The sequence below is a fragment of the Penaeus vannamei genome, chromosome 10 (assembly GCF_042767895.1).
Source record: "Penaeus vannamei isolate JL-2024 chromosome 10, ASM4276789v1, whole genome shotgun sequence".
Lineage (NCBI taxonomy): Eukaryota > Metazoa > Arthropoda > Malacostraca > Decapoda > Penaeidae > Penaeus > Penaeus vannamei.
This window is the reverse complement of record NC_091558.1, coordinates 12,893,779-12,906,278: the sequence shown is the minus strand read 5'-3', so window position 1 is coordinate 12,906,278 and position 12,500 is coordinate 12,893,779. Positions and strand designations below refer to the sequence as shown.

Sequence of the window (12,500 nt, the reverse complement as noted above, 5' to 3'; positions counted from 1 at the left end):
TGTGTGTGTGTGTGTGTGTGTGTGTGTGTGTGTGTGTGTGTGTGTGTGTGTGTGTGTGTGTGTGTGTGTGTGTGTGTGTGTGTGTGTGTGTGTGTGAGAGAGAGAGAGAGAGAGAGAGAGAGAGAGAGAGAGAGAGAGAGAGAGAGAGAGAGAGAGAAAGAGAGAGAGAGAGAAAGAGAGAGAGAGAGAGAGAGAGAGAGGAAAAGCAAGTGAGCATGTTATTCTTCTAATAATAAAATTAATGGCTAGGAAGGCTTTCAGTACATAACAAGTAAAATATCTCGCATTAATACAGAGCATTACTTTTTCCCATAGAAATAGTTTGTGGTGATTCCTTCCTATAAACAGATCTAATTTCTCAATGCATTAGTCAAGCATACAAGCATCTTAACCCACTTGTGACTGGTGTCACACATATGTGATGCCCGGAATAAGGACCATGGCTGGGTTTCCCACAGGTGCGACGCTAGATTAAAGCTTGCGCTCTGATATTGTCGCCCGAAGTGGGTGGCACATGGGCAGGTTCCTGGACTGGCTTGCATGCTGATTTTGATACCACCCGAAAATGAGTATTATCCAAGTGGACCGTCGTGGGTAGGTTAATCATGCAACCACAGTAATATCACTATATATATTTGAAAAGAAATTCACCTAAATAAATTCCTTCCTCTATCATATCATCCTACCATGAATCTTAACAAGCACATCAATTTTCTATTTAGGCAGTCCTTGAATGCCTACTAATAAACATGTAACTACAATTTCTAAGAGTATGTAAATCTGCTTGAATAATTTCTGTATCCTGCAACAATAAATGCAATATCCATATCAAACACATCAACAGTCTTAGTCTCATGGATTTGAAAATTGATTAATCTTTCCATGAAATTCTGCAGTCAAAATACTGAATATCACATGATCACAGGTACCAGCACATAATTGTGTACAATCTGGAATATACATATTCTTATTTATAACACATAATCAACAATCAGAAAACAGCTTTGTTGTTGGGACAAGTCGTGCTAATCCCTTGTTCGACGAGTTTGGAATGTGAATAGCCAGCTGGAAACTTTTTCAGATAATGCTATGCAGTCTGAATGTCCCTGGCTAGCTACCGAAATCACCATTGGAAGGGTGCATCAGAGAAGCCTTCTCTGATAAAATACATGGGTATATACACATCACCTATATTACAGATAATATGCCCCATGTGATGAAAAATTATCACATGTAAAGTACATATTAATCCATGTCTCAATTATATGATGTCAGGTTAAGACACACTTCTTGGATGCACCACACATGATAACAATGGACACTTGCAGACAATATTATTGCATAGTTTAACAACCAGTAGAGACTTTGTCCCTTTGCATAGTTCGTTACACAAGATAGAGATGTGGTGGGAGAGGGGATATTGCTCTTTATATATTCAGTTTATCCAAGAGACTGAAGCTAATCACTAGAGGATAAAAATTTAATGAACAAAAAATCTCTTCATTTGCCTTAGGATACTATGTGTGTGTTTACCTATAAATCATATGGATGTATGGAGGGATGTACATATATGAATACATCTAAATACATCTAAAATTTAAATATACATATTGAGAAATAGATAAAACACACAGTAGACTGCAGAGATATGTTCCAAAAGACTAAATTTTTAATTGATGAATAATGGGATGAAGATATTTATAAATAATATTCCTTAGTATGTGGGTTGGAATATGCATGTGTACATGTGCACATGCATGTAAACATGTGGTTGTGCAAGCATGAAAAGGTATGCATACACATGTAACAACTTAGCTATTAAGATCTGAACATACAATGCATATCTTCAGTCTGCTGTCTACCTGAAATATTTTTTTAAATTGTAAGATTTAAATCTGAAGAATGCTGGAGATATCTTATGGCCTACAGAATACTGACAGCTGTAAAAGAAGCAAGATAGCTATTTCACAGACAGCTTTCTACATCACATTTTTTGTGAAACATAGCTCATTACAATCAGTCTAACTACTATGGATATTCAGTTTTCTATCACCTTTAACAATAGAAAATGCTGCATAAATATGGAAACTTACATTCTGTGAACTGAGTACAGACAAACACCATATCAAAATGAGCCAATATTTGTTTGAAGCCAGTTATAGTCATGTTTCACTTGTGAGGAGTTCCAATATTTGAGTCAAAGGATGGGACTCCTGTATGACAATTCATACTTCATTTCAAGATAATTCTAAATATAGGATGGATGTAATCTGATATAGATGCTTAGAGTATCTTTAGGTAATATATCTGATAAGACTTATATGCAATGGAGCATACATTAAGGCAGGGGCAGAAATAGCATGTAAGCCCCACAGAATTTGCAGTTCTGCCATTTGTTTTCAAAAAGCAATCTTTATTTCAAGAACCACTTGTATTTCACCATTATCTTGCATAATTCAGATAATTACAGAGACAGATATACATATACATATGCTGTAAATGTATGGTATGAAACAATTATTGATGAAAAGATGACTGATTGAAATCACACCTAATGGTGTTTCTAGTAGCAAGTAGACATTAAATTGAAGTCTAGATTGAAATTGTAATTAAATATAATAAAAAGGACATGGATTCTTATAGAACACAATATACTTATTATGTAAGAAACCATTGATCATTGTTGTACTGCCAGGAGTTCCATTACAACTCGCAGACTGAGAATTTTATATATCAAAATGAATAAATAAAAATAAATAAAGACAGTTCATACCTCTTAAATATGGAAATGTAGCAATTGGCTCTGACTGATTCTGAAGATTTATCAACAAATTTGGGGGGAAGTTAGGACACAGCACAGAATAAGAAATGGCCAACTACCTTCAACATTATCTTGGGCAAAGATTTTGAATGGCTTTCTCCATCTTTTTAAAAATCTGCATATAAGGCCAATAAACCAGACATTATTCTGTATTTGATATATTTACAACTAAGGACTACTGACTTTCTAACAATTTTCAATGTGTCAAGTAGTCCAGCCATTAACTACACTTCATCTGTTTTTGTTACTCACTATTGTCCTTTCTGTTGTTGAGGTATCCAAAGCAGACACAATGCACTTATCAAGAATGTTACCTCTCTCTTCAGAGAGGCACAGATTTATGTATGGTCATCTAACTAAGAGCAGCATACAAATTCCTCCCTTGCCCTTGCAATCTTCCATCTATTTAGGTATGTTATCCCTGTCAGATCGTATATCTACCTTTATGTATCTTCACAGCAGTCAATTTGCTGCTATACTGGCAATACATTATACTATACAATAAGTCATTCAAACAGCAGATTTAGCATCAGGCAACTTAGTGTTCATCACAACAATACACATTGCAATTTTTATTTATTTACTTATGTGTTTATATTTAACTTTTTTAATGCCTGTTGTTTAGCTATATATCAATACTCACTGTACTTCAAGGTTTAACACATGTAAAATATTATGTAATGTAATTCATGTCTCAATTTCTTGATTAAACTTCAAAGGTAGCAATAATAATGGTACTAATATCCTTGTACACTTAAGTCATACAAAGCTACAACAAATATTCTTAAATTATGCTAATGAAAAAAATTAACATTTGAATGGGCATCACACTTGCAAATTTGTCAGTGCCCCAGTTGGTAAAGCCACCAAGACTTACACTGAAAAGAAGTTATGATATGTGACGTTTTCTTATAATGAGATCACAGACAAAAAATGACAATTTAACTACAATCTTTGGCCAATGCAGTACTTTGGTTTCTGTGCTCATAGAATTTTGGTTCTACTTGTTTTCCCATTACATATGAGTTTCAGTGGAAAAATCTATGACCCTAATAAAATAATGCATACAATAACATCACAGAAACTTTAAAAGCTAGACTATATAAATGTAAAGCAAAGCAAAGCAAAAAGTAAAATACTAAAATATATATATATATAAAATAATAACAATGATAATAATACTGCCTGCAATAATTGAATTTAAGTCAATAAAACTAAATTGCAAATGGCAAATATACTTCCTTTTTTTGTAAAAAAAACAAAGAAAGAGTGTCTCCATGAATTTCCCACAACTAATTTGCTTAATTATCAATACTCGAGGAAAATATTCATCAATCCCTTGTAAACTCGGATATGCCAGCACGAAACATAGCCCATCATAATTTTTTTCAACTAATTTGCAGATTTTCAATAATTTGGAGGTACCTATCAGTAATTATCTTGCTCAACCCACATCTCAATGTAGGTGGTATGTACACAAAATTGTAATGGGTATAGCTACTGGTAATTGGGTCGGCTTTTCGAGAGCCTTGCTAGAGTAGTGAAGTCAATCAGAAGTGGCAGGAAAATCGGGATTTGCAAAAACAGACATTGAATTTTTTTTCTGAAAAATCTTAATTTCAGCTCCTACGCCTGTAAGGAGGTATAATGGGTTAAAAAATTGTATGAATTATGGGTAAATCGCAATGGTTGGCATCTCTACAAACTGGCTAAATGTAACTCACAGCATCGACAAATGGACACTTTTTCAATAAATCTATTCTTCAAGAATAGGAAGTTTTACTTTTTAAAAATACCAAAGTCCTCTTAATGTTTATTACCATTGTATGGAGTTTGGTGAGTGTAAACCAAAGTCTTAGAGTGAAACATTCAGGCAAACAAGATAAAGAAGACAGTTAGCCTTGGTTCCCCATCAAGTATGCTCCATTCAAGTTATTCTTGTAGCACTGTTCCAATGAGCTTTATGACCATACAGCACAAAGAGAAAGCACTTTATTAAGAAGACTAAAATGAAAATGGAAAAGAAAAGAAAAGAAAGAAAGAAAAAAAAGGGGAGCAAGCTAACTGTAAAGAAACTTACCAAGCTTTTCCCCTATGTAAACACAGCACTTGACAGCATAGATGTTGCTGATCCGCACAGGGAAGGAAATTAGAAAGTTATGCAATTTTTTTCCGTCATGAAGTATAAAAGGCAAGGCAGTAAACAAATCACATTGGATAACATTTTTTTGCAAAGAGGCAGCAGAAGAGGTCCCTCCAATGGTACTCACGAAGCTTTTCTCTTTTCACTATGTCTTGTATTACTGTGCAGCGCGATTTCCACAACTTTTACCATCTATCAAAAGGATTTCTATTTAACCAAATTCATTTCTTTTTGTTTATATGAAGTCTGGGTGGAAGGTTGGAGAAAACAACCTATATTAGTTATTTCTGGGCATTATTGTCTTGTTTTAAGTTATTTCATTTTATGGTACAGATTGAAGAACAGAACTTTACCATAAATTGTAATTGTCTTGTCCCATGAATATGGAGAAAGAAAAGAAAAGAAAAGAAAAAGAAAAAAAAAAAATCTGAGCCTAGTGTGATACCCAGCATTGTATAATCATACTTCATTAGTATACATCCAGTAAAAAGAAAACAATTATGCAAAATATTACAAAAACATAAGAAAACTAGAAAAGTGATAAACAACTGAGGATAACATAAATCTCAAGGAATGTTATTGTTTTCACTTAACTTAATTCTATACGAAATAACAACTTAATTATTTAGGTCAGTGATGTAGAATGTGCAGCTAAGGCAAAGGCTGCCAGGATCTGTTCTCCTAGCTATCCACTAACATATGACTATTCAAAGAGCTGTAACATATGACTATTCAAAGAGCTATGCATCAAGTATAGGCTCCAAGACACCATTTCAGTAAATACTGATATACTTTATTGAATTACCCAATAATGTGGGCTTTATTGATGTCTTACACATCACAAGACATCAAGCAGGTGAGACTACAGTTTAAAACACTTGAGAGGGAGCATTCAGCCAAGTGCTGTGGATAAATCATCATACGAACTAACTACTGTAATTCACCTACATAATGGCAATCAAAACTAGGTTAACTTGTGTCTTCATATGAGTATGGATAAGAATTTACAACATCTCCATGTTCTCATTATTAAATTCTGTTATATTTTACGATAGTTTTTAGGCAATAGAGTACCTATATACACATAAAAAACTTGTTAATATAAAACACTGAACTCTCTCTTAGGACAACACAACTTAAAGAACTTTAAACCTCTAACCAATACACTGATATGATCTGAAGCTTCTAATCGGATGTCCTCTTGGCTAGTCTAACCCAAATGCCATCCTGTGCTTTGAGGAGGCCACTTCGTTGTTCAATAACTATGGGGACTTGTGTCTTCTTACTTGGAATAAATGCAAACTCTTGCAAGAGATAAACAGCAGCCACTTTTGCTTCCATGAGAGCAAATCTCATTCCTGAAAAATATAAGGCATCCAGTGAAACAGGTAGGCAGCAACTATATATCGTTTGGTTATCTGCTGGTACACAGCCCCTATATATTGTTTATCTGCAACACAAAAATGCCTAGTGTACCTACCAACAATTTAACAAACACATTCACATAAACAAATTATACTTATATTTGTCAGGTATTGTATTAATCATCCATCAAAACTGTTTTGTCAATAGCATAAGTATAAATATAAACTAAGTGCTTCTGAGAAGGAAAATGGTATACATATTATATATTTCTACAAGTACGCAAAAGATCTGTATCAAAATTAAAAATGCAATCTGTAATAATATTGAAGTTCAAGTCAAATAATCAATTCAGAATACTCAAACAACACACAAATAAACCAATTTTCATTTATTAAGAGCTGTAATTACCTATACAGTTGCGAGGACCACTACCAAAAGGCAGATAAACCATCTGTGAACGCATAGCCTTGTTTTCTGGGGAAAATCGCTCTGGATCAAACTTCAAAGGATCTGGATAGTGATCTGGGTCACGATGGATGCTGGAAAGAGCAAATAGATGTTATCAAATCAATGATATGTACGCTAAACAGTCATCTATTTGATTAGCCCTGTCTGGGATCACTGAGGTTGTAGGGCCCTCCAATACAGACTCAATGTCTTTTTTTAGTTTCTTTTATAGAAAAGTCATATATCTCACAACCAAAATTGTAGACAGCAAGAAAAAACATATTTCTAAAATTGTTGATAGCAAGAAAAACATATTTAGTGTGCATCTGATTTTTCATTTCAACAGCTGAATGCTCATAGTATCTGTTGTGTGGCTTGCTGTGATGTGAGTAAATCCCGTACAGTGTTAACACAGGAGAGAAAATAATAGAAAGACAAAAACACATTTAATAGAGACATCTACAAGTGAGTTGTCTGTGTATTTAAACAATTATATATGCGACTCAATATACTTATCCCTTGATAAAATCAGGCAATAAACAGCCCTTTACCTGTCTTAGGAGATCTTAATTCTGTGTCTTCTAAAACCCTATTTACTTTACAAATCCTGAGAACTGGAATCAGTGTCCTAATATCTGAATAACTATGATTGGCTATGGAGAACAAGAATTTACATTGTAGAGATCATTCCTAGGGAGAATTAGGTCAGGAAAATTGAAACTAAATCATGATTGCTTTTGAAAAGCTATACATAAAAATACCAATGTACATATTAGTCAACAAAAAATAAGAACCACAAGAAGACAGTAAGCCACATTTTTACGATCAGCTATGTAATGCTTCCCTTGAGTCAAATGAAAGCATTCTGGTAAAGCATTACCTACTGAAATAAGTAAACTATGAAAGATTCTCCTCAATCTGTTTGATTTAAAATCAAATTAATTAAAAATATTAAGTGTAAGACACTAAATATCTGCCAGAAAAAAATTAGCATATATAGGCCAATAATTATTTTCTTGTGACATTTTCATGACTAAAGCTAGTTGGTAACATCTGAAGAGATGAGAATATATATCTAAAAAAATTTAAGTAAAAATAACAAATTCTTCACATACACCTAGCACTACAGATAACCCTCACCCCTTGTTTTATTCAGTTCCATTGTAAGATTTCACAGTCTACAATTTGCTTTTCCTTTCACTCTGATGCACATCCATATGTACACTCGACGACCATAAAAAGTATACCACCTCTATCAACCCTGTGATGAGTTATGGGGTGTTTCTGAATGACGGCTCTGCCAAACTATGATGGGAAACAGTTGTGACCAAAACTCTTTTTAAGCATGTTTTGGACATCTGCTTAATACCACACTTTTTGTATAGGGTAAGACAGATTCGAAGCTCCAATTCATTAAAAGACTTTTGATCATGACTGAACCCTCCAATGATATAGTTTGGCTGAGCCATTATCTAGAAACACCTAATGCATCATTTCAGGGTCGGTGGAGGTGGTATACTTTTTATGGCTGGCGAGTGTACATACTAGTATATTCATATAAACACATAAAACCTTGGTTGCATATACATGCTTAACATTTTCTGCTAGTACATTTAAGTGTTTTGTTACTTTCACATACAAAATGCTAAACAGGCAAGACAATATCCTTTCAAAATCTTTGGCCTCAAAAAATACACAATATGAATATATTGAGAGTATATACAGACTGAGAAAATATGTGAGATGGACTTATTGTCATGGTGATTTTATCATCTTTCCTCCTGCAGGACAGTCCCCTTAACATCTACTTTGTTGAAGATATATTAATCACTGCTATTTTCTATCTTGCTATATAAAAGTCTTAGCTGTACCATTATAGAAAACATCCTTCAATAATATGAGAATCACATACATAATTACCAACCTGTATATGGGAATAGTAATCTTCTGACCCTTCTGCAATTTCAGGTCTGTATCAGGGAGAGTGAAGTCCTTTGTCACTTTGCGATCAACTCTGGGTGCTGGTGGGTAAAGGCGAAGTGTCTCTGCAAAAAAAGGGGCAGAGATGAAGACTGACTACCTTCAGACATTTTATTTATTAATAGCTTTTAAGTGACTAATCTAATACTAGTAAAAGGGAGCTGCTTTAAAAATTATACACTACCTGCAAAGACCATATCCAAATAGGTCATTTCCTGAAGAGCTTCATATGTAATTTCACCCTTGTGCCTCCTAAGTACCTCTTCTATTTCCTCCATACATTTCTGCTGAATGCCAGGATGAAGAGCCAGACAATATGACAGAAAGCTTAGGGTGGTTGCTGTAGTGTCATACCCAGCAATGTAGAACAAAACACACTGTGCAGTAATCACCAGCTCATTGAGAACTGAAATAAGAAAGGAGATCAAAGGCATTAGTATATTTATCTATACTAATTGAGGGAAATAAAATATGAGGTATTTAACCTATTGGATCCAGCTGCATCACGGAAATCAAGGTGCTGAAAATATGGGCAGTGGATTACGGAAGTAGCCAATATCCCGGGTATGCAGTGCATAGCCAACACTTTCAACTAAAATATATTGATATCAGAAAAAAAAATAAGAAACGGTTTATTCACTCAATTATATTTTCCTGTTTCATGCAGATTCAGATACACCATAAAAATGATCATGGGAGAGTAAATGCCAAACATTTAACCCACTTGGAATGGCATTTACGTACATGTCATGCAGAGTTTAATTTATCAATTGTCTTTATACATAAATGGCTTCATAAGAACTAAGTCACCAATGTGCCAATTACGAATACTACATGTCTCACCTGTTTCAATTCCTTATTTTCAAAAATACTCTCTGGCATTATAATGACTATAATAATGATATTGATAGCATTTTCCAGCAAACTCAATAAAAGGTGAAATCATGTGAGGTCACAAGGTCTTCTGACTCCTTTGTAGAGCCATATATATATGCAGATACATTTCATAATACAATACTGCATTGAACAAAACAATTTCCCAGAAACAGTGGGTTAATATACAAGATAGTCTATACACATGCATTTTCCACTTTTATTTTTCTTCCCTTCCTCTTACACTTTTTTCTTATAAAAAAATTCTTCTCATTATTACAGTACCTTCATTACTGGCCTTCTTGGAATTTATGTCTGTGCTACCATTTCCTTTGTTGTTATTGGTTTGTTCTTGAAGACGAGCATCCAGAAGAAGTTGAAGGAAATCACTCCTTCGCAGATTGTTCTCTAAGCGGTAACGGATTGTATCTGACACAACCTGAAATGAAGAATGCATGCTTTAAAATAATTTACTAATAAAATACAAAAAAAAAAGAGACCAAATTAAATGTTACTGTGTCACTAAATAGGTACAGGGTTATCCCTCTGTATCAATCCATTCACATCATCATAAATAATGATAGATGATGCTGGATGCTTGATTACGCCATGAGTTTACATCTTCATTGCTGGGATGAAGTCTTGCAAGCCTTACTATGAACAAACTAATGAACACAAGTTATCTAACCATACCAAAAATTTAAGTTGTTAGTGGGTTCAGCCCATTTTTCATTTCTTTTCATCAAATATCAATATACATGAATATATGCAACAATGCATGCCAACAAGCACATACAGGAGCATATATATGCATGAGTGCGTGTGTAAACACACACACACACACACACACACACACACACACACACACACACACACACACACACACACACACATATATATATATATATATATATATATATATATATATATATATATATATATATATATATATATATATATATATATATATATATATGAAATTCACATGTAAAGTATATGTATATACATTTCGTGCATCCTACCCCATAACTTCTCCTGTAGTTCATTGATTGGTATAATGTAAAAATACCTACAAGACATAAAATGTTGCCATTGATTACCTAAAACAAAAAGCCAACATATCTAAATATACATCTTTATTTGGGACACAGGACAAAACAGTACTTAGACATACTACAATCCCTTGTTTCATGATGCTGTCCTTAGCAGTTATTCACAAATACATATTGGCCACTCAACTATACATAATACATTAATATTAGATTAAAAACTATAGGATATAACAAGGAGAATTCTTTATGAAACAGCTGAAGTAAGTAATATACATCAGACCATCTAGAAACTTTACCTTTGTAAAGAAATGGATTGGCGTTCTGTCAATAACATTTAGCCGCAAGGCCTTTGCAATCTGAGGCCAGAGGAACTGGAAGAACATAATGGGTCGCTTCCACCTTGGAGGTGGAGAGAAGAACCGCGCAGCAGCAGCTGAGAACTCATCCTGAAAAAAAGGTATGTATTAGAGAAATGTGTTTAACATATTGTATTATGTAAATAATATGATTTAATAGGAAAATACCAGACACAAAAATTCTTACAAAAATGAGTGGCTGTAGAAAAAATAAAACAATAAAAAAGATTATAATAACAGAAATGGAGAAACATGGAAAGAAAAATGAAATACTTATGTATTATCTGGAGCACAAAATAATGCTAAAACTGAACAATCATGAGTGGGAAATATGGGTGAATGAAGGGTAGGAAAGCTGACAAACACGTAAAAGTTCTAGCAATGCACAGTTAGCAAAGAAAGCTACAACATCTAGTTTGAAATGATAGCATCTGAAATGGCACCAAACTAAAGAAACCAACCAACAGTTCTTGGACACATACAGTCATATTTTCAAACAGATTTCTTCTGATTTTCATATTTTCTAACCAATAAACATTTAAAGACGTGTTCATTACTCTATAAAACAAATTAACACATTCAGTTTAACATAAATTTGTGGAATAAGCTTGCAAACAATGATAATCAATATATCAAAAAATACCTAGAGAAAGAGTGGGAATTCACAAAACAATCAATAAAGAATCATGAGTCTACACATTCATTAAAACAAAACAAAAACCTTATCTTCCACAATGAATGCCATCTTCCACATATTTGAATACCCTTCTAGAGAAAAGATGAAAGTATCTGCAACTGAATTTATAGCATCCCTTCCATATATATCTATTATAGTGATCTTACTAGCAGATATAAATGGTAAAAAGCTCTGAAATAAACTCTGGGCTGAATCTCTGTCTAAGAAGAACAGTGTATTAGCTATATACATTATGAGCTTTAGAAGTGCTAGTATTTCCTTGTTATGAATATTTATGAAAGATAAAACCCTGACAATAGAATGTAGAGATATAGGTTGAAGAGTATACAGAGTTCTGTCAGAAATACAGCAGCGAGTCCAGCATATTTCTATCCAATATTGCTTCACCTAATTAAAGGCTTGTAACTTTTTTTGGCAACTGCACGCAACAATTAACCTATACACTGGGGATGCTAGGTAGTGATACCAAGGTTAAGATCGGCTGTACTGTAGATGGAGTTTAATATCACCATACTGCATTTCAGTCAACTGGCAGATATTGACTGAAACATTAATTTTTTTTCTTACTTTTGGTAAAGAAAGGAATGGGGATGGGCAAACAACCAATACAAAGTATTAACCCACTTGCAACAGGTGTAACACATATGGGGCACCCAGAGAAAGGACCTCCAAATAGGCCTTCGTGGGAGGGTTAAAAACACTAAGCTAGCCAGTCCAATATGCACAGGCATCCAATTTGCAATGACATGCCCGCCCCCCAGGTTGG

At 34.0% G+C, this 12,500-nt stretch overlaps 1 protein-coding gene across 1 annotated transcript in view; it reads right to left on the bottom strand.

The window, feature by feature from the left end:
- Nucleotides 1–617: 617 nt before the first annotated feature.
- LOC113804049 (probable cytochrome P450 6a14) overlaps nucleotides 618–12,500 on the bottom strand; it is a 19,474-nt gene continuing 7,591 nt past the window's right edge. Inside the window, exons 5-10 of the mRNA XM_027354881.2 lie at nucleotides 10,978–11,127; nucleotides 9,915–10,068; nucleotides 8,941–9,162; nucleotides 8,701–8,821; nucleotides 6,738–6,868; nucleotides 618–6,322 (exon numbers count right to left, since the gene is read on the bottom strand). Coding sequence (XP_027210682.1) covers nucleotides 6,150–6,322; nucleotides 6,738–6,868; nucleotides 8,701–8,821; nucleotides 8,941–9,162; nucleotides 9,915–10,068; nucleotides 10,978–11,127 — 951 coding nt within the window. The 3' untranslated portion in view covers nucleotides 618–6,149. The remainder of the gene's footprint in view (nucleotides 6,323–6,737; nucleotides 6,869–8,700; nucleotides 8,822–8,940; nucleotides 9,163–9,914; nucleotides 10,069–10,977; nucleotides 11,128–12,500) is intronic.